This window comes from Vipera berus (genome assembly GCF_964194415.1).
Source record: "Vipera berus genome assembly, chromosome: 1".
NCBI classification, from domain to species: Eukaryota; Metazoa; Chordata; class Lepidosauria; order Squamata; family Viperidae; genus Vipera; species Vipera berus.
Window position 1 is genome coordinate 175,719,346 of NC_138202.1, and position 25,474 is coordinate 175,744,819.

The following is a 25,474-nucleotide window of genomic DNA, read 5'->3' on the forward strand; positions in this document are numbered from 1 at the left end:
TTTCCTTTAGTTTAGGGCATCACAGCCAAGGGGAGCTGTAATGATAACTTCCGCTTAGTCTTATCCACCCCCCTCCAAAAATGAAAGTACTAAAACTATCAGAGGTAAAAAGGAGCATATTCATGTATTCTGGTTATAGAACTCAGATAAACTACCAGCAACATACATCAACACGAATTTAATTACAAATATAATTTCAGTATATCTCCTCCCGTTCCAAAAAAAAAAAGAGAGTAATGTTTTGCTGGTCTTTCTCTCGTCCCTCGAATGCACGCCGAGTTATTTGGGAGCTGGGCGGCTCCCAAGCTTAACGTCACCTTCAGTAAGTGACGTTTGGTTACTCAAAGGCCGCTTGGTTTCCCAAAGGGCGCCTGCCGTATTGAGGAGACGCAGAGCGGGGCGAAGAGGGCGCTCGAGCTGTGAGTAGAGCCGGCTGAGAAGCCGAGTTGGGGAACGGGGCGTCCGTGGACCGAGGCGTTGGCTATATAGTTTTCGGAGAAGAGAAGCCGAAGAGGCGGCCATGTTCTCCCGAGGCGCCTGTGCAACAAAAACCCGGGCTAGTTCCGACTCTGCTTCAGGAGACCCGTGTTACGAATCATCCGGGTCTGCAAAGGAAAGGGGCGCTTGACCTTCCCAATTCAGTGCCGGTTTCTGCGAAGTAAGCGCCGCTGAATTCAATCAGAAGGCCATCCCGAGCGAGCCACGCGTGAGAGTCGCGTTCAGGCTGGCCGTCCGCGCTTGGCCGAGCGGGCCCCGCTGAAGGCAGGGAGCTTACTAATGGAGTAAAGTTCCTAAGATTGCCTTTGCTTGCGAGAAGCGGCGGAAAAAAGACAGCCTTCTTTCTCCACGCGCTTAAACAAAAGTTATGGCCGCGTTAATCCGTAGTGGCGGAGAGGCGTTTAGACGAACGCGCGGGGCGCTTTTGTTGCGGGAATGCTAGGCGTGTATTCTGACTTAGTCTTCAGAAGGCAGAGAGAATAATGCAGGGCCCGGTGACTTGTTTTGTTTGACCTCAAGATGAGAACTCCGTTTCTGTTCCGTTTTTCTGCTTCTGATGGCATCCTTCATTAAGTTATCCACTATGATTAAAATAATAACTTTCACTTTAATAACAAGGTGTTCTTGTTAGCCTAATAATTTGGAGCTCTAGTCCTGGACTTTCCTGACACATGTCATCTGAAGCCTTCTCTTTTAGCCGTTGTTATGTTCCATTATTTGTTTGTGACTCTTAAAAAGGAAGTAGTTCTTTTTATTTACTGGAATTTGTGGATTTCCTTGAGAAAACCTCTTAAAAAGTGTGATGTTCAGTGATAAATTCAAGGAATGGAAGATTTCTCAAACTCTGCAAATACCGTAATCTTTTTAAATGATAACCTGAATTTCTGTTACAGTACCCACCCCCTCTGATTAGATAGTGTCATCAATGCAATGAAGATGAATTTGGGCAATCTTTGGGTAACTGGGGGAGAAGAGGCCTGGCATGCTATGTCCATAGGGTCACAAAGAGTCGGACAAGACTTATTGCCTGAACACCTCACATTATCAGGGCTTTATAAAATAAAACCACCATTGGAAATTGAAGAAAAAGCAATAATTGGAAATTGAAGAAAAAGTGTAAAATCACATTTTAATGGAAGGATGAACCTGCTAATTTTTGTATCCTTCTGAAATCTGAATTTCATTTTGAAGACAGCCACTTTCTTTCACTAGTCAGAGGGGAAGTAAACGGGTATTTCTTTGCCTTAAGTCAATTTCTCTTGAAATTGGCTGCTTTTGATGATCTCTCCCCAATAATCTCTATCCTTCCCATTTGTAATTCGTGAAGATCAGTTTTTCCTTAAATTTTTGAAATCTCCAACCTTGATTGTTCCCTCTGAAAGGAAAGGTGGCATACAAAAATAAAAAGGCCTCTGTGATTTTGTGTTAAACTGGTAAACCTGCTCACAGAAAGTAGCCTCCTGGCAACTCTTCCCATCCTTTGACCCCCCCACACCCCCACTTTGAGAATACCTAATTTACAGAGTTAATGCAGGAAATACATCACTTTTTATTTACGGATGTACCTTGCAAGAGATGGAAAGTCAATCTTCTTCCAGAACCACCTTACTTTAAAAGGGAAACAACCACAGCTAGGTTCTAAAAGTATATATTTTAAGTTGAATTTAAATGGAATGTATTAAGAAGAATTGTAAAATATTGTAAAAATGGAGACCCCTTGTGTTTTCTGGATCCCGAACTAAAAAATAGCCTTATGCTACAGAACTGAGTCCTTCCTGCACACTGCAGCTGTCAGCTGAAACTCTGGAAATTCCCCAGTTTATAAAAGTTTAGTCATATTTTTTTTAGAAAGGAAACTGAAAATACTGAGAGAGATACAGTATAATTATGCTCAGTGACTGCATAATGTTGACCTATTTGGGACAAAATAGGATATGGCATGTACGGGATTTGAAATTAGTCACCGATTGTACTTTATGTCATATTTCTGGTTCAGCTTGTAGCTGCTGAAATAGTAAACTTATTTTTTATTTTCACTAAATCCCAATGAAAAGATAAAACATGCGCACAATTAACTGTACAATATGGAGACCACAATTTTCAATCCTTGCTTTACATGTTTCTTTCTCAACCCCCTGCACTCTTATCTTCCTTCCAGTTGGCTGCTTTACACATGATTCCACACAGCATGCATACTTTCTGAATCTTTCTAGAGTACTCATTATTAGAAATTTATTGTTATTTAAAAGAATGCAGATTTTGTAGCTAATCATTGATTTGCAAAAATTATGAAAGGATATAACTGCCCTATCTGGTTTGCTTGGAATTCCTGTACTGTCAAGGCTTCAGTCCCTTCAGTCCCTCCTCAGTGCAAACTGGAATTTCCTATGTGGCTGCAAGGGGTAGACGCCTAGTTTTATGTTTTCTCTCTTTTATGTATATTCTTGACTTCACAGGGATTCATTTCAGTCTTGAAAACTAAATCTGAACAAAGATAAACAGTGATTATGGATTATAAAAAAGCAACCTTAGTCTCTGGGTATGTTTAAATCAGTCTTAATATTTATTGGAATAATATCCTTTTGGTGATTGTTGAATATATTTTACTATTTTCAGTATCAGATTGCAGACGTTGTGATGTTTAAATTCTGGCAGTGTAATCCTATGCACTTTTACTCTAAAGTTGGTGGATTTGTTTCCATGCTTGGAAGCATAGAATTGCAATCTTGGTATCTTTGTTGATTTCTTTCAGATCTTGATTATGAATCTTTTCCTATAAAAATGAGGCTTCTTCCTCTTTTCCAAGCTCAAATAGTACTATGTACGTAAGTCAGTTTATTATTGATTATGGCATTTAGAAATGTTACTCATGGGATTTTTCGTCCTGCCTCAGGCATGAAAGCCAGCTGGGTGACTTTGGGCCAGTTACTCTCGGCCAACCCACCTCACAGGTGGTGGTTATGGCAAAAGCCTTGGTGGAGCAGTGGGCTAATGCCTCCTTAAGTAACACCAGCTGCCTGCAATTAGTGCAGGTTCGAGTCCCACCAGGCTCAAGGTTGACTCAGCCTTCCATCCTTCCGAGGTAGGTAAAATGAGGACCCAGATTGTTGGGGGCAATAAGCTGACTTTGTAATAATGCCGCTTGGGGTGTGTGTGAAAGCCCTAATAAGCAGGCATATACATAGAATGAAGGCTACTGCTAAGCTTGTAAGCCGCCCTGAGTCTTCGGAGAAGGGCGGGATATAAATGGAATTAAAATAAATAAAATAAAATAAAAAAATAAAAATGGAAGGAGGAAAGAGTATTGCTGCCTTCAGTTATTTGTAAAAACAATAAAAGTGGAATAAAAATAAATGATTGCTTGATTGATGAAGTACTGTGGAATCTTACAGAGGTAATATTTAATGAGGTATGTGTCCTTTTTTGATAAAAGCAGGACACCCCCCTCCTCACCTCAAAGAAAAAATATCTTGGCAAATACAGGAAGAACCCAATACAAACTAGTCTGACTCAGCGGCAGCCTGAGGCTAAATAAACAAACACTTAACACACATGGCTACAGGGAATGCAGAACATTAACATTAACATTAACAGCAATCAGGATTGATAGAATTAAAATAGAAACACCAAAAGGTACAGAACAATAAAATAATTAACACTTGGGATCCCTCCTGCAGCAAATGTTAACAACTTAGGCAATTGAGAAATAAATTAACCCAACAATAGACACCGACCAACAAATCAGAAAAGACAAATTTAAACTCACCAATCAGAAATGACAATTTTGGAAACCATGAAAAGGTATAAGAACTCATGCTTGAGGACCATTCTGCCTAGCTAGCCAGGGATTTGTGCTGAATTGTCATTCAACTTTAATCTCCGTGATTAAACCTCTCTTCATGTTCTATTTGTTCTCCTCTGCGCTGCGGCTGGAAGAGCCGGAACAGGAGAATTCCTCACAACATTTTATTCAGAGATCATTAAGAATTTGTCTAAAACAATTGTCTAGTTATGTCAGTGATTTAAGTTGCTTGTCATCACTCTGACAACTGAGAAACCGTAGCCATTTTACCTTTTGCTTTCATTATGCTTTTTACTGTTGTTTAGTATTTTCAGATAGAGAAGAGAGGAGGGAAATAATGGTTCAGCTATTTCAGTTAGCCATAACAATTGCAACTGTGTGAAAATCAAGGTCAATGTTAGAAAAAGTTTTGGCGGGTTGAAAAGTTGGGAGGAGAGCCTGTGTTTTAGAATAATTGGTGAATGTGATTTATGACAGCCTTTTTGGGATGGGAATGGCAACTTGTTACTTTGTAGCAAGGGGGAGGGAACTTTAGTCTTGGGTTCAACTATGTAAGTGCTGATACTTTGTTTCCTGAATAAAATGTTTTTTAAGGAAGAAATTTTTGCCTTGAAGTTATTTTAATTGGTTTCATCTATCGAAACCATGACGTTGCTATTCTAAATTTGTAAAATCCTGATCTGGCAACTGGCATGTATTTATGATGGTTGCTGTGCCTGGCATGGTGTGTGCCATGACCTGTTGTGACAAGCAAGGACAATGTGAAAGCCAGATTCATTTAACAAGCATGTTTCTAGCTTAACCTCAGGGATTGTTGGCAAGAAAGCTCATAAAATTGGGCAAACAACTGACTTGCTTAGCAGTGCAAATTTTGGGCTAAGTAGTGGATTTTAGTTACAAGAGTGGGCTGAAGCAAAATGATGTAATGAATGTGGAGTAGTTTGAATAATTGAAATGGCTAGAAATTTATATTTTGAAAATACCAAGGTTAGAGACCATCTTCTCTCACTTCCTTTACCCCCAAGTAGTTGACCTTACATTTGATAAGAAAAGGCATAGAAGATGATGTTGTAAATAAATGATCAGCAGGTAGAAATTACTAGTGGGCATTCTGTTGAGAAGCTCTTGGCGAGTGGCTGTTTGGTGATTTTTTAAACTCATATAAGGACTTATCTTGACTCCCTTCCTTCCTTCCTTCCTTCCTTCCTTCCTTCCTTCCTTCCTTCCTTCCTTCCTTCCTTCTTTCCTTCCTTCCTGTCTTCCTGATTGCCCTCTTTTGCCTTCTGAGCTCCTCAGAACACTATCTCCAGTCTGATAGATTCTCTGTCCCGGTTTCTGCTAGAAGGAAGGAGGGGAATGTATGTATTTGGTCTTCTGTAGTGTTTCTGTGTAAGAAGTATCTGTGTGACTGCTAGAGGCATACCATTTGAAATTACAACAGCACTGAAAAAGTGAGTTATGAGCATTTTTCATACTGACAATCATTGTAGTATCTTCATGGTCACCTGATCAAAATTCAGACACTTGGCAATTGACTCATATATATGAAGGTTGCAATGAAGTTAGGAACAGAGGAAGCTGCTGTATAAGAACTAAGTCAGCCCATCCTTTTCAGTAATGTTCACAATGTTGGTTCCCCAGAACTTCAGGTGACACTTCCAGTTCTCTGTGGAAATGCCCAAAGATTGCTCAGATAGCCTGTTTGTATACAAACATGTATTTTCCAGACTTCCGGTTTTTGCATGGTCATGGGCTTGCGAAGCTCCACATCCCATGGCTGTTTTCGTCCTGCCAGGGGTCCCTAAATGGATCTGAAGTTGCCCCGGAGAGGCGGCAAAGGAAGAAGGGCACCCTATTGATCACAGAACGTCGGCGGTTGTTCTGTTTCGATTCGGGGGAAGCCCTCTGATTTGACAGGAGAAAGGTAGCCGCATGCCAGGGTGTAGCCCAAGCTACTTGCAGCCAAAGTCCAAGAGTACTAGCCAGAACAATGGTGAACAATGTGCTTGGAATTGGTGAGAGTATTTGATCTTCTCTCCTTTATTTTGCAACTAAGTCCCTGGGAAAGATCCCTAAAGCAAGAAAACCTCCAAAAATGAGGGGAGGAAACTACATTCTCCCCTGCATCCCCCCTGGGGAGGGAGCGCCCGCCCGCTGCCAGGCCGTTCCAAGTTTGGGGAACTTCCGGGGACTTCCGGCGGGCCGGGGAAGAGCGTGCCTGCCAGCCCGTTCCAGGAACTTCTGGGGACTTCTGGCGGGCCTGGCGCCCCTCTCGCCCGCAGACCACGCAGCGGCCCTCGCCAGCCGGCCTTGGCATGGCCGCCCCAAGCCCGGCTCTCCAGCGCGTCTTCCGAGCCCACCTGGCTGACTGCCTCCTGGGCGGGGCTTGGCTCCAGACACGCGGCTGCTCCGTCTGCAAATGTGCTCTCAAATGGGTGGGTGGAAGGAAAAGCCCCTTTGGGCTTCAAAAGGGAGGCTTTGCACCATCTGCATCAGACGGGGCTGAATCGGGCTTGTGTCGGACACTTGGCAACTGGCATGTAAGTATTTTCCGGCGTACAAGACGAAAAACCTTGAAAATCATCTTAAAAGTCGGGGGTCGTCTTATACGCCGGAAAATACGGTATTATACAGGCTGAAAAGATTTTATTTGTTAAGGAAGTTCCTGGGGACTGGAAGAGCAGCCATGGAAGCCAGTTTGGCCAAGCACCCTCAGATGTTGTCAAAATACAGGTGAGCTAAATTGAAGAGCATTGTTTCTTTTGAAAAACATACCCCTCTATATTAGTTTATTTCCATTGGTTTCTGTTTCTAAGATATGCACAACATCAGCTGGAATGTTGCAGCATCCCCAGAGTCTCGTGATTTACATTCAGATGCTTGGCAACTGATTCATATGTATGACGGTCACAGTGTCACAGGGTCGTGTTTAAGTGACCAAAACCTGCTGGAACCACCCAGCAGATGGGGGGAATAAAAACCAAACACCCCCCACCCCACCCCTGCTGCCAATCCTCAACAGAAATGCTCATGACAATGAAAACCTCAGACAGGAGGAAGAGTGCTGCCAGGCAGGCAGGTGTCTTGCTCAGCTGTGGCTTGGGGGGCACTTTTTTCAATGCCATTGTAACTTCAAACAATCATTAAGCAAACTGTCGAGGACTACCTGTATGTCATCACTTTTTTCCTTTTTTTGGTCATCAAGTTTTTGAGACCTCGCTAGGCAACTGGTGGTCCTCAGGTGTTGCCATATCCTAAAAGTGGTACATTGGGGGAAAAGGTTCAAAAGCCCTGACCTATACTATACCTGCGCATTTGGTTTTTCTTGCCTAAATGTAGAACCTTATTTTGAATTTCATTTTGTTAGATAGTGCCCAATGTTTAAGTCTGTCAAAATCCTTCTGTATCTTAAACCTATCTTATTTTTTTTTAATCCCATTTATATCCCGCTCAGGGCGGCCTACAATTTTAAGCACAAACCAATGTGCTTAGCAATAGCCTTCATTCTATGTATATCCCTGCTTATTAGGGCTTTCGCTGCCCCCCCCCAGTGGCATTATTACAAAGTCAGCTTATTGCCCTCAACAATCTGGGTCCTCATTTTACCTACCTCGGAAGGATGGAAGGTTGAGTCAACCTTGAGCCTGGTGGGATGCGAACCTGCACTAATTGCAGGCAGCTGGTGTTACTTAAGGAGGCATTAGCCTACTGCTCCACCAAGGTTCCTTCTGGAGTGTTGGCTATTCCTGCCAGCTTGGTGTCTGCAAATTTGATGAATTCCCCATATATCCCCTCATCCAAATAATTGATGAAGTTGAAGAGCACTGGGCCCAGAACAGAGCCCTGGGGCACCCCACTACACACTTCCCTCCATGTAGATTCAGTTCCATTGAGGACCACACGCTGAGTACGGCCAGTCAGCCAGCTACGAATCCATCTGATGGTGATGCTATCCAACCCACATTTTTCTATCTTATCAAGTAGTAGGTTGTGGTCTATTAAATGCCTTACTGAAGTACAAGTAAATTAAATCCACAGGATTCCTCTGGTCCACTAATTTTGTCACCTGATCAAAGAATACAATAAAATTTGTCTGGCATGATCTGTTTTTGACAAACCCTTTTTGGCTTTTGGTAATTACTTGGTTTGCCTATAGGTGTTCGCTGATTTGTTGCTTGATTATCTTTTTCAAGATCTTCTCAGGTATTGAGGTCAGGCTGATAGGTCTGTAGTTTCCTGGAACCTTTTTTTTCTCCTTTTTTGAAGATGGGAACAACTACAGCTCTTTTCCAGTCCTCTGGTAGTTCCCCAGTGCTCCAGGATGTTTGAAAGATATATAGTTCAGTGGTTCTGAGATCACATCTGCCAGTTCCTTCAGAACCTTGGGGTGGTCCTGGTGATTTGAATTTGTCTGGGGTGGAAATGTGCTCACTTACCATTTTCTTGCCTATTTTAACTTGTGTTTCTAATCTGTTTTTTACAGTACTGTTTTTGATAGGTTGGACAGTTTTTTTCCCTTTGTGTAAAATGTGGATGCAAAAAAGGAGTTGAGTAGTTTTGCTTTCTCCCTGTTGCTTGTCACCTTCTTGCCACTTTCTCCCACTAATGAACCAATCATTTCCTTAACTTTTTCTTGTTTTTTACATGTTGAAAGAAGCTTTTTTTGTTATTTTTGACTTTTGTTGCAAGCCTTAGTTCATTTTGAGCCTTAGCTGTCCTCACTTCATCTTTGTACTGCCAATCTTTTTATGTTCCCTGAAAGTTTAACATATAACTGTCGTTTCTCAGGAGTGCGTTGGCTTGTCCTTTACAATCATTCTGTCCAGGGCTTTTTTTCTAAAAAAAAGGTGCCGGAACTCTCATCTTGTTATTTATTTATATAATTTTATTTATATATTTATTTATATAATTAAACAATTATATATTCAATTCTTAACATACATTTTGTTCCATATATAAATATAAAAGCATGATAGGCTCTGTATTTGTACGATGGCCGATTATCTCAGTGTGCAGAAACGTGGATAACTACAAACAGAAGTTGCAACCCCTCTCCTTTTCACTGCATGGGAGTTCAGACCTGCGATGAACTGGGCTGATAGATCTAGAATCTCATATAATTATTTAGTGACAGCAGTCTATTTTATAACTCTGTAATAATAACAGACACAGGTATGTGATATGCTGTCCAATTCAAAGATTAGTTGTTGCTTTAGCGAAGAAGCAGGCGAGACAGCAAGTTGAGCAACTTAACTTTATTTACGAACCAGGCAAAACAACAGAAGAACATGGCTCCTATTTATACTGGCAGCTGTCAATAGGTTAACCAATCAGGGCTGAGCCGGGTTCCCGCGCCGTTTGCTTCCGCCAATCGGAGTCGGCTGGTTTTGACAGCTCGGAGCTGTCATCGGTAGCGCGTGCTGTTACCAGGTGATTTTGACAGCCGAGAGCTGTCAGTCGGTTGGCGCCTGCGTAGTTCTGTCCGGCAGCTTTTGACAGCTGTCAAAAGCTGCCGCGGCTTTTACCTCAGCCCTGTTTAACATATATACAACATTATTAATATGTGAATACATAACACCCCTTACCCCTCCCTCTGATTGAGTTGATGTTTCCCCAACTGTTTCTTTTTTGGGTTTCCCCATTCGAAGTCTTCCAAGTAGGCGGGGGGTCTTTTTATTCTTTCGGAGCGCCGGGGGTTGTCTTAGCTGGTCGTTCCTTTTCCCCAGGCGTATCGGGATCTGGCTCGGGGGGCATGGGGCATGGCTCCGTCGTTTCAGAGTCGTTTTGTGTGGGGTCTTGTTGTGGTGCAATTTGATCGGGGGGGGGGGTTTGGTGTGATAATGTTTGCGGCGGGGCTTCTGCCTGCATTTCGTCGTTCCCCCTTTCCCCTGTATTTTGTGGGCTGCGACGCCGAAGTTGGTCGATGTGTCTGTGGATGTGGGAATTGTGCCCTGTGTCTATGACGTATGATAGGGGACCTGTTTGTTCAATGACAACCCCCTGTGTCCATTTGTTGCCCCCTCCATAGTTCCTTGCCCAGACAGCTTGCCCTCTGCTGAGAGTTCTGTACTGTAGGGGAAGTTCTGGGTTTGGAGGGGATCTGTCGGGATGTAAACGGTCCAATCTAGTAGTTAGTCTCTTGCCCCAGCGGAGTTCTGCTGGAGACTTCCCTGTAGTTGTGCAGGGGGTGGTGTGTTGTGCCAAAAGGAATTGAGCAAGTCTGCGGTGCCAGTTGCCGGTGATGATTTTCCGCAGTGCCTCTTTAGTTGACTTCACCATCACCTCTGCCAAGCCGTTGGTGGATGGGTGAAACGGAGCCGTGGTGGTGTGCCTAATAGAGTTCGCCGTTGTGAAACTCTGGAATTCGTAGGAAGTAAATTGGGGGCCGTTATCGGAGACTATTACATCCGGAAGCCCATGTGTGGCAAACAACCCCCTTAAAACCTGTATTGTGGCTGCCGAAGTTGAGCTTGTCACTGGGGCCACCTCGAGCCATCTCGAATAGCTATCCACGACTATTAAGAATGTTTGTCCCTGGAATGGACCTGCATAGTCTATGTGGATACGTGACCAGGGTGTTTTTGTAGTTTCCCATCTGTGTATGAGAGCCTGGGGCTGGGCTGCTCTGACAAGTTGACAGGGATAGCAGCCGGCTACATGCGCTTCTATCTGTTTGTCTAATCCTGGCCACCAGACGTAGCTTCTGGCCAGAGCCTTCATTTTGACGGTTCCTGGGTGACCTTCATGGAGGCTTTCTAAAACCTTTAGTCTGTGCTTCTCAGGTATGATTACCCTGCTGCCCCATAATAAACATCCCTGATGGGTGGATAATTCTTTTTGTTTCAAAATATAAGGTTGGAATTCTGGGTCTGGCGGTGTGGATTGCCAGCCAGCCGTGACATAGCCTAAAACTCTGCCTAGTGTTTTGTCTGCAGCAGTGGCTGCAGAAATGTCCTTAACAGATAAAGGGCATTCAGGGAGTTCTGAGATAGCCAGTATCTTTCCAGCTGGTGCTGGGTCTGGGTCGATGATTGGTTGGGGCAGTCTGCTAAGCCCGTCAGCATGGCCCATATTTTTCCCTGGTTTATATTCTAAGGTGAATGAATAGGCTGACAAAAAGGTAGACCATCTCAGGATGCGGGGAGATAATATTTGGGGCGTTAGTTTGTTTACTGTAAAGATTCCTAATAGGGGCTTATGGTCCGTAAAAATGGTAAATGGACGGCCATATAGGTAGTCATGAAACTTTTTTACGCTAGCAACTATAGCTAAAGCCTCTTTATCAATTTGAGCGTAATTTCGCTCAGGTTTTGACAGTGTTCTGGAATAGAACGCTACAGGGGTTTGCGTACCTTCCTTAGTTAGGTGGCTTAGGACTGCTCCAATGCCGTAGGGAGAGGCATCGCAAGCCAGACATAGGGGTAACTGTTCGTTGAACAGTGCCACCGTAGCATTGCTAGTCAGTAATTTTTTTAGTAGATTAAAACTTTTATCGTGCTGAGGTGACCAGTTCCAGGGTTTGCCTTTATCTAATAGCCTGTGGAGGGGTTCAGCGATGGAGGCTTTATGAGGCAGGAAGGTATGATAAAAATTAACTAACCCTAGGAAGGCTTGTAGTTCCTGTTTATTTTTAGGGGTTGGTGCTGTTTTAATGGCTTTAATTTTTGTTTCAGTGGGGTGAATTCCCTTTGCGTCAATTTTAAATCCTAAAAACTCTGTTGAGGGCACCCCAATGGAGCATTTGTCTCGTTTTAATTTAAGGCCAGCCTCCCTGAATCTAAGGAGCACCTTTGTTAATTTGTCAGCTAAGTCGTTTTCTGATTTCCCTGCAATTAGGATGTCGTCGAAATATGGACAGACCCCAGGGATCCCTTTAAGTGTTTTTTCCATGATTTCTTGGAAGATCCCTGGGGCTGCAGAGATGCCGAATTGAAGGCGGTTAATTTTAAATGCTCCTTTGTGGGTGACGATTGTCTGAGCTAATGCGGTGTCAGGGGTGACAGGCAGCTGTAAATACGCCTGCGCCAAGTCTAACTTAGCAAAAATGGCGCCTGACTTAATGGCCGCGAGGATGTCTTTGACAGCCGGGACCGGGTAGGCATGGGCATTTAATGCGCGGTTTAGTGTCGCTTTATAATCAGCACATAATCTTATTTGGCCATTTGGCTTAATTGGGGTCACTATGGGTGTCTCCCACTCTGCCCCTTCTACTGGTTCTAGGACTCCTAAGTTAGTTAATCGGTCTAGTTCAGTTTCTATTTTTTCTCTTAAGGCGAAGGGAACTCTTCTTGCCTTGATTCTGACAGGCATTACATTTGGGTTTAGTTTTAATGATACAGGCGGCCCTGTGTATTTTCCTAGCGAGCTGTCAAAGACGTCCGCAAATTGAAGGCAGACGGATTCTAAGTTTCACAGCTGAATGGCGTTGACGCCTGTCAACGCTATCCCTAGCGCCTCAAACCAGTCCAGTCCTAGCAGGCTGGTCCTGTTTTCCTGGATCACTAGTATAGTGAGGGGTCCTTTAAATTGTTTGAACTCCGCTGGGACGGAAGCCTTTCCCCGGAGTTTAATGGGCGTTTTTTGAAAATCCGCTAGGCGGAGTTTGGTGGGGCGAAGGGCGGGCCGTTTTCTACTGCGGTTACAAATGTCCCTGTAAGTTTGCCAAGAAATGAGTGAGACGGAGGACCCAGAGTCCACTTCCATCTCACAGGGAATTCCATGAATCAGTACGTCCACCTTGACTTTGGGCTTAAGGGTGCTGTGGACTGTGTGTTCCCTCGCCCTTCCCTTCACGTTTAGCACTAGGGGTTTGGAATTGTGCCTGACCCTGGGTATGTGTTGGTTCATACCTGCGGACGTCACCTCCAGTTCATGCAGATTTTCTCGGCTCCGGCTGCGGCACATGGCTTTGAGGTGACCTGTCTTTCCGCATCCATGGCACTTGGCACTGCGGAACCGGCACGCTGCTCTCGGGTGGCTTCCGCCGCAGCTGGCACATTTAGCCCTGTTTGGCTGGTAGTTAGCGCCCCTCTGGTTGTTGGCAGGGCCCCCTCTGTTGTTGCGTTGCAGCCTGAGCTTTTCGAACCGCCGCTGTACAGCATCGATGTCCATGGAGACGTCATCATCTTCTGGACCGCTGAAACCACCGTCCTCCTGGTGCACGGACCCGCTGGGCCCGCTGTCAGGGGAACGTTGGTTGTCACCGTGGCTATCCTCGTAGGCAATGACTTCCCTCGCCACTTCAGCCAGTGTCAGTTCGGGCTTGGCGATCAGCTTCCTCCTCAGCCGCTCATCTTTAAGCCCTATGACGATTTGGTCCCGGATTCGGTCCTCTAAGTCCGGGAACCGACATCGCCGTGCGGCGTGTCTGACCTGGGTTATAAAGTCATTGGCGGGCTCGTCAGGGAGCTGTACTCTTCGGGCGAAATTTACCCTCCAGAAGAGCTCTGACTTGGTGGGCATGAAGTGTTTACTCAGCCCCTCGGTGAGATCAGCGTAGGAGATTGTGGCGATTGGTTCTGGACTGAAGAGTCCCACAGCGGCATCGTAGACAGCGGGCCCGCTGAGCCAGAGGAGGGCGGCTGCCCTCGCCCGGTCGTCCGTAATCTTCTTTACCACCAGGTATCCTTCTACCTGGCCCAGATGAGATTCCCAGCATTCTGGGTGGCGGGTGTTGAACTCTCGAATGTGGCCGTGGTTCGTCATGCTGTCTGTCTAGTCGTGGGTGCAGCTGCTTGCGTTGTATGGGAGTTAGGCTCCCGAGTGACTTCAGCAAGTGACTAGCTCAGGCTAAAGGGAAAAATCTCTTTTCCCCTTAGGCGGTGACTTCAGCTATGCAAGCAGGCATCCCACCTTCGTCGCCAGTGCTTTAGCGAAGAAGCAGGCGAGACAGCAAGTTGAGCAACTTAACTTTATTTACGAACCAGGCAAAACAACAGAAGAACATGGCTCCTATTTATACTGGCAGCTGTCAATAGGTTAACCAATCAGGGCTGAGCCGGGTTCCCGCGCCGTTTGCTTCCGCCAATCGGAGTCGGCTGGTTTTGACAGCTCGGAGCTGTCATCGGTAGCGCGTGCTGTTACCAGGTGATTTTGACAGCCGAGAGCTGTCAGTCGGTTGGCGCCTGCGTAGTTCTGTCCGGCAGCTTTTGACAGCTGTCAAAAGCTGCCGCGGCTTTTACCTCAGCCCTGTTTAACATATATACAACATTATTAATATGTGAATACATAACACCTGTGGATTCAAAGAAATAAGAAATACTGTCAGACTATCTATATGGATTCTTTACTGACCCAGATCTGTGTATTTGCATAGTGTGTTTTATCAGTAACTCTGATCACAAGGAAGGAGATGCATGATTCTGCCTCCTGGCCAAGGATTTAGTTTATGAAAAATGAGCATCTGTAAACTCTAGTCTGGCTCTTAAGGCTCCACTCCATGTGGCTTGGATTTCTGTGTTAGATGGCTGCATTTCAGACACCATTCAATAATCTGATTGATACAGGCCATAAAATTAGAAACTGAACACTCCAGAAGGTAGAGGTCAACCAGTAATTTATTGTAATCTAATGTGCTGGGCAGCAGCTCTTTGTGGTCAAGTAACAGGCTGTGTGAGGAAAGGAAGGGTGGGACGATGCAAAGGGATCAACCTGCACTGCTGAGCAAGGCAAGAACTACCCTATTTTTCGGACCATAAGACGCACCTGACCATAAGACACACCCAGTTTTTAGAGCAGGAAAACAAGAAAAAAAATATTCTGAACCAAACAGGGCTTTTCAACCTTTTCATCCATTGCACCACTTTTAGGACAAGGCAATGTCCGAGTACCACCAGTCGCCCAGTGACTGTTCAGTTACGACGGCACTGAAAAAAGTGACTTATGACCATTTTTCACACTTACGACCGTTGCAGCATCCTCAGGTTCATGTGATTTACATTCGGATGCTTGGCAATCGATTCATATTTATGATGGTCACATTGTTCCAGGGTCATGTGATCCCCTTTTGCAACCTTCTGACAAGCAAAGTTAGTGGGGAAACCAGATTCACTTAACAATCATGTTACTAATTTAATTTCTCTCTCTCCCCTTCTCTTTCTCTCCCTCTCTCCCCCTCCCTCTTTCTTTCTCTCTCCTCTCTGTCCCTCTTTTTCTCTCTCTCCCTATTTTTCTCTTTCCCTCTCTTTCTCTCTCTTTCTATCTCCATTTCCCTCCCTTTCTTTCTCCTTCGCTCTCTCCCTTTCTCTCCCTATTTTTCTTTCCCTCTATTTCTCCCTTTCTCTCTCTCCCTCTATTTCCCTCCCTCTTCCTTTCTCCTTGTCTCTCTCTCCCTTTCTTTCTTTCTTTCTCTCCTTCTCTTTCCCTCTCCCTTTCTCTCTCTCCCTCTATTTCTCTCCCTTTCTTTCTCCTTCTCTCGGGAGATAAGGTGGGATAGACCTTTGGAAATACAGTGGTGTAAAATCCTCCTGAAGGACTAATCTTAGATGATACTTAGCTTGTAATTTACTGTGTTCCAGAACATGTCCTATTATTATCCCCTCTCCCCCACCTGAAGCAGTGCCATTTAGAATTTGGATTAAAGTGTGATGTGATTCAGTTCTTATTCTTATATCCCTCTTGTATCAGGACCTGCAGGAAATTTGAGAATGGATCAGGGTGGGGGGAAAAATAGAAATTTAACCAAAAAAAAAAAGGTAGAGAGCAGCTGTTTGTTGTGAATGGAGGTTTACAACTGATCTTAAGTGAAGCTGCACTCCTTGTGAATGATTGTTGAAAGAAAAATCTTCATCAGATTTTTGCCGGGAATAACAAAATGGCGACTGTTTTAGAAAAAAGGTTGGAGTTTATTGAACATGAGGCTCTGGGGCAGCTGACCACATGTGGCTGGGTTTTTTATACCTTCTGGGGCTCTTGAGGTTGTTTCCTGTTTGAGGTTTTGTGTTTCCTGTGTCACGTACTTGTGCCCTTTTGGTAGTGGCGGGTTAATCATATTATGTTTCCTGTCCTTTGAGTTTGGGTGGTGTTAAGTCGTGTGGTCGCACACAGAGACGGACACTCAACTGGGTATTAACTTCTTTATTGGGGTCAGGAACAAGGCTGGGGAAAAGGGGTTACCTGGCGTCTCTTTATACCTGCCCAGGTGAATGCCATCCACTGGATTCAAACCTGGGCTTCCCGCCAGTGCAGGTGACCAATAGATTTAACCCCTGGCTTCCCGCCAGAGCTGATCATGCCTCGGGCTGTCAGGCTTTTGTTCGCAAGCAGGCTTTCCCGCCAAAAACAGTTATAGCCTGGAGCTGTCCAGCCCCCTGCTGTGCTGACATCCTGTGTATGCTTTTAGTCGCATACACTACACCCCTTCCCCCATAGTGAGGGGTTATCCCCTCTCTCCAACTATATACAACTTATTAACTATGTACAATTTGTTACCTTCAATTAGTTTCTTTGACATTTCCACTTCCTCCCCCCTTAGGAACGCACATAGTCCAAGAGATAGCTTGGAGCCTTGTGGGCCCTGCTTGACTGTCTTAGGACTGTTCCAGCTGGTGGTGGTGTGCTGTCACCTGTTCCCCCTGGTTGCTGTGGAGGTGGTGGATTGTTGTGTGTGTTGTTCCAGGGGCTTGTGTAATGCTGGGGTTTAGTTGGCCGCTTTGATAGTATTGTTGAGCCCTTCCTTCGTTGGGGTTTGGAGTTTCCCTGTTTCTACTGCTGGTTTCCTGCCTGGCGTAGGATTGCCCTTGTGACCCTCTGGTAGCACTGCTGGGTGCTTGTGTTGATGCTTCCTCCTCCTCCTCATCGGATCCCAGTGTGTCCTCAAAAATCCTTTCAGGAGCCCTTTTCCTTAGCTGGTCTAGGTGCCTCTTCCACAGGAGTCCCCCCTCCACCCTTACCTTGTAGGACAGGGGCCCTGTTTGGGCTATTATTTCCCCTGGCACCCATGGGTGGCCTGAGCTATATTTTCTCGTCCAGATGGAATCCCCAGTGCTAAAAACTTTCCTGATGTTTGGGGGTCCGACGTCTGCTGCTACTCTGTCGGGGTGAAGCCTGTCCAGTGTCGTTATCAGACGTCTGCCCCATCTGAGTTCAGCTGGGCTTTTCCCAGTTGAGGAGCAGGGTGTTGAGTGTTGGTGAAGAAGGAAGGTGGCCAGCCGTTGCTTCCATTCCCCCTGAACAATGCGCTTGAGGGCATCCTTGGTTGTGCGCATGAATCTTTCCGCCAACCCATTACTGGCCGGATGGAAGGGGGCTGAGGTGGCATGTCTAATCCCCAAGGTCCTCAGGAACACCTGAAAATCCGATGAAGTAAATTGTGTTCCGTTATCTGACACAATTACATCTGGAAGACCATGGGTTGCAAACAGCCCCCTTAATGCCTGAATGGTTCCTGCTGAGGTCATATTGCCTATGGGGACCACCTCCAGCCATCTAGAATGGCTATCTACCACTACTAGGAATGTGTGTCCTTGGAAAGGCCCCACATAGTCTATGTGCACCCTGGACCATGGGGTGTGTGTTTCCTCCCACTTGTGTACTGGTGCATGTGGTTGTTCGGGCCGTGACCTCTGGCACGTGTAGCACCCTGCAACTAACCCTTCTATTTCCTTGTCCAACCCCGGCCACCACAGGTATTTCCTTGCCAGAGCCTTCATCCTTACCACCCCTGGGTGCCCCTCGTGCAGTGACTGAAGGGCTCTTTCCCTTAGCCCTTTGGGTATAATGACTCTGCTTCCTCACAACAGACACCCTTTGTGTGTTGATAGTTCATGCCTTCTGGAAAAGTATGCAATGAACTCTTGCCCTGGTGATTTGTCCTGCCACCCACTGCTCACCCACTGGCACCCTGCTCAGGATTTTGTCCTTGGGGGTCTCTGTGGCCACGTCCTTAGCATTGAGAGGGCATTCAGGCAGCTCCTGTATTGCCAGTATTTGGGCAGCAGGCGCGGGGTCTGGCTCAGTGTCCCTTAGGGGCAGTCTGCTGAGGCCATCTGCATGCCCCCATCTCTTTGCCTGGCCTATGTACCAACTTGCATGCATATGCCGACAGAAAAATGGACCAATGTAACATCCTGGGTGACAGAATTTGTGGTGTCTGTTTTTCAGTTGTGAACAATCCTAACAGTGGCTTATGGTCCGTGTATATTAGGAAGTCCCTACCATACAGGTAATCATGGAACTTCTTTACTCCTGCGACCACTGCCAGTGCCTCCTTATCAATCTGTGCGTAATTCCTGTCTGCAGCTGACAATGTCCTGGAGTAGTATGCGATGGGGGCTTGAGTCCCATCCTCTTCTACATGGCTGAGGACTGCCCCAATCCTGTAAGGGGATGAATCACACGCAATACAGATTGGCTTGTTTTCCCTGAAGTGTGTGACTGTAGCATTGCCTGCTAACAGGGTTTTCAGTGCGTTGAATGCGTTCGTGTGTGTGGTAGACCAGACCCAGGGTGATTGCTTGTCAAGCAGCCTGTGTAAAGGCTCCGCTATAGTTGCTTTGTGTGGCAGGAAGGTGTGATAAAAGTTAAGCAGGCCCAGGAATGCCTGCAACTCTGATTTATTCTGTGGAATTGGGGCTTCTTTGATTGCCCTGACCTTTGATGCTGATGGGTGGATGCCTTGAGCATCAATCCTGAACCCTAGGAACTCTGTTTCAGTCACCCCAATCTTGCACTTGTCCCTCTTGAGTTTCAGTCCTGCAGCCCTAAACCTTTCTAACACAGCTTTCAGACGGTCTGCCAAAACGTCCTCGGAGCTGCCTGCAATTAGGACATCATCGAAGTATGGGCAAACCCCAGGTATCCCCTTGAGAGTCTTCTCCATAACCTCTTGAAAAATCCCAGGAGCTACGCTTACCCCGAACTGCAGCCAGTCTACCCGGAACGCCCCCTTGTGTGTGACTATCGTTTGCGCTTTAGCAGTCTCCGGGTCGACCGGTAGTTGCTGATAAGCTTGGGCAAGATCCAGCTTGGCAAACACCGACCCGCCTTGCAGGGACGCGAGGATGCTGCTAACGGCGGGGACCAGATAGGAATGTATGCTCAGGGCTCGGTTCATTGTCCCCTTATAGTCGGCGCAAATACGGACCTCGCCATTTGCCTTGAGGGGCGTCACGATGGGGGTCTCCCATTCCGCACCATCGACTGGAGTTAACACCCCCTGGTCTACCAGCTTGTCCAGTTCCCGCTCTATTTTGTGCTTTAACGCAAACGGGACTCTTCTAGCGTTCATTCTGATGGGCTGGACCTGGGGGTTTAATTTAAACGAAATTGGGGGGCCTGTGTACCTCCCTAACTGCTCATCAAACACATCTGCAAAATCTTTGCAGACAGATTCAAGTGAATGGCGGCTCCGTGTCTGGTGAATCCCGGTGATTCCAATGCCCAGCGCTTTGAACCACCCTAACCCCACGAGGCTGGTTCGTTGCCCTTCCACGACCAATACACTTAATTTGCCCGAGAACCCCCTGTACTGTACCATCAGTGACGCCTCCCCCCGAACGTTTATCGGCATATTTTGAAAGTCAGAGAGGGTCAGTCTGGATGACCTCAAGGGAACCCACTGGCCGCTCCGCTCGCAAATCTCGTTAAACGTTCTGGCGGAGATGATCGACACGTCTGACCCCGAGTCCAGTTCCATCGTGCAGGGGATCCCTTGTAGTTTCACCCTTAATTTTATTTTTGGAGTGAGTGTCTGAGGGGACCCTGTTGAACAAACAGCCACCCGTCCCTCCATGTGGCTGACTGTCTGTCGCTGCAACCTCTCCCCGGTACCTGTGGCGGACTGGAACTCCGCTTCCACTTCGTGCAGGTTGTCCCGTTGCTTGCTCCTGCAGACCGACGCGATGTGCCCGGTCTTTCCACACGCCCAACACTGCCATTTTGAAACAGCAGGTAGACCGGGGGTGTTGTCCTCCGCAACTTGCGCAGCGGGTAGATCGGGAGCTGTTTGTGCTGCAGCCGGAACACTGGGTAGACCGGGGTTGTCCGCAGCCGCCGTGCTGGGTAGACCGGGGGTTGCAGCCACAATGCTGGGTAGACCAGGGCCGGTTCGCACTGTAACCAGAGGGTTGGGTAGACTGGGGGTTGTTTGCCCCGCACTTGCATTCCTGGTACTTCTGGTCTTCCGCGGCCGGTCTTGGCTCCCTCAAGTTGCCTCGGGTGGTGGTAAAGGGACGAGGGGTTTGGTTGATGGCGTCCACTTCGGATGCTGGCTCTTCTGCTCCGCTGCAGCCGCTCATCTGGTGGATGGCTCCGCTTTCCCTTGCGTTGGACTCCTTGGCCACGTCCCAGGCTAGGAACTCCTCTTGAACGTCCCTCAGGGTTAGCTTCTGTTTTGCGAACATCTTCTGCCGCAGCTTCCGATCCCGCAACCCACAGTCGTCCTGCGTCCTGATTTGGTGCTGCCGATGGGGTCTCGTCCGCGGCTAGCGATGTCCAGGGCAGGATCCCACCTTCGTTGCCAGTGTTAAGTCGCGTGGTCGCACACAGAGACGGACACTCAACTGGGTATTAACTTCTTTATTGGGGTCAGGAACAAGGCTGGGGAAAAGGGGTTACCTGGCGTCTCTTTATACCTGCCCAGGTGAATGCCATCCACTGGATTCAAACCTGGGCTTCCCGCCAGTGCAGGTGACCAATAGATTTAACCCCTGGCTTCCCGCCAGAGCTGATCATGCCTCGGGCTGTCAGGCTTTTGTTCGCAAGCAGGCTTTCCCGCCAAAAACGGTTATAGCCTGGAGCTGTCCAGTCCCCTGCTGTGCTGACATCCTGTGTATGCTTTTGGTCGCATACACTACAGGTGGGGTCTTTCCAATCCAGGGGTTCCCAACCTTTTCTATACCCCGCACCCCTAGAACGCTTCTGATATATTCTCGCACCCCTTACAAAAGTTCAAAATAATGGCAACAAATGATGCATATTCACTATAATTTTGAAAACCCAAGTTTTCGCACCCCCTGGAATATTGTCTCGCACCCCTGGTTGGGAACCCCTGTTCTAATCTCTTCAGCTTCTAGCTTCCTGGCTCCAATCTTTCTGAAAGGACTATTGAATTTGCATTTCTAAAAGTTGGCCTCTGCCTATTTTCTGGTTGGAGGAAGAGGGGCTGGGGCTGATTTTTGGGAGCTGGTTTCTGGTTCAGGCCTAGGAGAAGCCAGAAGGGGTGGGGTTGTTGTTGTTTTTTGGTGTTGTTTGTGTGTGTGTGTGTGTGTTTGCCTGGTCACACGGCCAAACAAGATCCGGTGATTTTTGCAGCCAGCAGGACTGCGGGACCCTTTGTTTTTGTTTTCCTGGAGCTGCATGGAAGATCTTCTGCTTGCTGGGCTTGAGGACTACAGTACTGTAGAGAGCTAAAATTAACTTCTGTAAGTATTTTAAAATATTCTTTTTTGTTACTCTAAAGTACTGTACTGTATTGTTTGTAATCACTTTGGGAACTGCTCTGCTTTTTATTGTGTTTGTAAGTACAGTACTTTGCAAGATTGTTTGTTTGCGTTTGCCTGAAACTTATAGCATGTGGCTGTTGTTGCCTCCTCTTCCTAGCACAGACCCCTCAGAGATTCTGCCTGGAGAGGCTTGTGCTGATCAGGGGAAGTGTGGTTGTTGTTGTTGTTTTAAAAAAAGGTTTTAAATTAAAGGTGTTCCCTCACTGGAGGCTTTAAAGAAAAGACTGGATAGGCATTTATCAGAAATACAGTACAGTACTACACTCTCTTGTGAGAAGAGTGGGTTAGACTCACTAGATGACCTCAAGGTCCATCCCATCTCAGTTACTATTGCAAGCCAAAAGTTTTGTAAACTCCATCCCCATACCTGGCTGGAGATGCTTAAGCTAATAGCCAGCAAGTGTGTGTGTTTTTGTTTTTTAAAAGCAATTGGAGATTTCTGTAAACCTCTGGAGACGCTTAAGCTAATGTACTTTAGTGGCAGCTGCAATTATACAGTTCTCCCTCCTCTGAAGAAGCTTGAACTGCCTAGCAACAAATGCTGCCTGCTTGGGAGGCAGTTTACAATTGTGGTTACTGAAACCGGAAACGTGTTTGGCAGCCGGAAACAGCCTGCAATAGCAGCGGGAAAATCAGTTCAGGCAGCCATTGAGGAAATAGTAAGTCAAATCTTTGTTCATTTAATAACCCATTTGGTTCAGTTAATGAGTTTGATTTTAAAATGTTGTAATATTGAGTCTTGATTCATTTGATGATTACCAGTCTAATAGGCAGGCTCTATTAGGCTCCTATGTCCTGGACTACCTGTACTGCTCTGAAGTGTGATATACTCTGGAGGTATTTATCTTTTAAATTAGCAATTTTGGTAGGTACAAGGTGAAGCTGTAGGAGAGTATCTATATCAGGGGTGGCGAACCTATGGCATGCATGCCACAGGTGGCACGCAGGACCATCCCTGTGGGCATGCGCACCATCACCCAAGAGGGAGGTGGGGCCAGGCTGTCCCACCCCCTCTCCACATGCTCCTGCGCTCTTGCTCTCTTTCTCTCTGCACTTAGAGTCATGGAGCAGCTTCAAGAGCTGGGAGGATCTGGGCTGGATGGTGGAGGCAGCTGCAGCATGAGTCCAGGTAAGCCTCCGGAGCAATTTCACGCCCCCCAGCTGAGCATTTTACGATGCTCCAGCAGCCCGATCCGGGCATCGGAGGCCTGCAAAACGCTTCTAGGGCTGAAGAGTGATTTCACTCCCACCCACATGGCTGATTTTGCAGGCCTCCGATGCCCAGATTGGGTTGCTAGAGCATTGCCCACTCGGTGGCCATGCCACCGGCACCGTGATGCATAAGTGGGTTTTGGGTTGCAGTTTGGGCACTTGGTCTCAAAAAGGTTTGCCACCACTGACATATATCTTCACCTTGCACCTACTGAAATTACTTACTAAAGTAATAATGAAATTACTTACTTGCTAGATTTAGACTGACTGATGATTGACAACTATATTAAAGCAGTTCTATTGGTTGGTGGTACATTTTCAGCCCCCATGGAGAGCTGTGATTTTCACTTTTAAATCTGAAATACCTTGGACTAGATTACTTAAAAAATAACTGTATGGCTGCCAGGGCACACCTGAACAACATAGCTGCATAATCAAGTTGGGGGGGATTTATTAAGCAGTGGTTGGGGAAACACTGAGCTCTGGAGTGGATCAGGTGTCCACAAGACACAGGACGAAACATTGAATTTCTTGGGTTTTTTCTTATGGTGTTATTCTTGGTCAATTGGAATTGATTATTTTAATTTGTTCTTACGCCTCTCCCTGCAATTATTGGATCCAGCTTATGCAGGTTTTTCTGGCAATGTTTTTCAAAAGTGATTTGTTCTTGCCTTCTTCCTAACATTGAGACTGCTTGCCCTAAAGTCACCCAGCCTGCTTTGTGCGTTAGGCAGAATTAGAACTCATGGTCTCCTGGCCTTCAATCCAGAGCTTTTAAGACTGCACCAAACTGGCGGTCAAATAAGACTTTGACTAAGTATTTTACTGAGACTTATGATTACATTTTTAATACTGTTCTTATTAAAGACTACTTTTATATAGAAATTTAGTATTTGAATATTTGTACTTTTATTCATTTTTTGAGGGAGCCTTGAAAGTATTTTAATCTTAAATTTGATAATTTCTAATCGGATTAAAATCAAACTAAGTATGGAATAAATAGATGGAACTGCCTAAAACAACAAGTGGTGATCAAGAAGCGGGAGTCCTATTCCTTAGAATGGGTGCATTTCATGGTGTTTTATGGGAAATTTTTTAATTGCGCCTTCTTTTATCTGATTTCTTGCCTTAATATGGATTGGCGTTCCTATCCACCATGCTGCTTAATGTTTAGCTATTTTAACAAATAGATTTATTTTATTTTATTTTTATTTTAATCCCATTTATATCCCGCCCTTCTCCGAAGACTCGGGGCGGCTTACAATCTAAAGCACAAATCAAATGTGCTTAGCAGTAGCCTTCATTCTATGTATATGCCTGCTTATTATTAGGGCTTTCGCCCCCCCCCCCAGCGGCATTATTACAAAGTCAGCTTAATTGCCCCCAACAATCTGGGTCCTCATTTTACCTACCTCGGAAGGATGGAAGGCTGAGTCAACCTTGAGCCTGGTGGGATGCGAACCTGCAATAATTGCAAACAGCTAGTGTTACTTAAGGAGGCATTAGCCCACTGCTCCACCAAGGCTCTAGATGAATTATGTCAGGATTTTAGTATAGTGTTGGTTACCTTTGAAAATAACCTTTTAACCAAATAGATGCCAGTGTCATGTTTCAGTGTAATAGAAGGAAAGGTCTGATCATGGAACAGTTGATATATTTGATTTCTTTAGTGTGTAAAAGTGTGCATGGCAAAAACTAAAAAATGTTCTAGACATTACAAAAGCAGTTCTCCTTATCTGTGATATTTTGCTGAATTATTTAAATTTAATTTAGATTGATATTATTTCCTATAACTGCTGCTGTTACCAGTAATTGTTTTGTGCAAAAGTGTTCGCTTTTGGTTGGTTAGGAGAGAATTTATAAGTGTTTATCTTCCAGGGAGACTTTTTCTTTTTCCACTACCTTACTTCTAAATGCTGAACATTACTTTTTTTTCCTCCTGTTTTAGAGATTTTAGCTCCTCAGAAAATATTTCTTCATGGCTGACGACGACAATGTGGTATTTCGCCAGCAGCTACTATCGATTGATGAAAACTTAGGGAAGGAAGATGTAGAAGGCCTGAAATTTCTCTGTTCTGATTTTATCCCGTTAAAGAAGCTGGAAACAGTGAAATCAGCCCAGGATATTTTCCAATTTCTCATCAACGAGGACTTAATTAATAAGGATGATACTTTTCTCATAGCAGAGCTTCTCTACATTATTAAGTGTCCCTCTCTACTCCAGAAACTTGGTTTTACTAAAGAGATTGTTCAGGAAGAACTCCCTAAGAGAGGAAAGGTATCTGGTTATCGGTGAGTTTTCCAAACGATAAAACTTACACAAAAATTTTTTTGATTGGTACATTAGTTCCCTTCTGAATGTGTACGAAGCATTTTAATCATTTATTTATTTATTTAGACCCTATATCTAAATATTTGCCATCAAAGTTCCTTGTCCAAAATTTCAGATCTTAAACTGAGTAGGCAAAGTGCTATGAATATCTTACTATAATCTTATATAAAAAAATAGCTTACATGTTTA

At 45.6% G+C, this 25,474-nt stretch overlaps 1 protein-coding gene across 6 annotated transcripts in view; it reads left to right on the forward strand.

Annotated features, from left to right (window-relative positions):
* Positions 1-330: 330 nt before the first annotated feature.
* Positions 331-25,474, forward strand: part of CASP10 (caspase 10) — a gene marked incomplete at its 3' end in the record, with an annotated part of 44,682 nt that continues 19,538 nt past the window's right edge. For 2 of the 6 annotated variants that reach the window (XR_014028298.1, XR_014028299.1), the window contains exons 1-2: positions 21,688-22,400; positions 24,902-25,245. Coding sequence is in view for 4 of the 6 variants with exons in the window: in XM_081342262.1 (XP_081198388.1) it covers positions 24,932-25,245 (314 nt within the window). The other 4 variants (XM_081342262.1, XM_081342261.1, XM_081342263.1 and 1 more) reach the window with 4 other exon arrangements.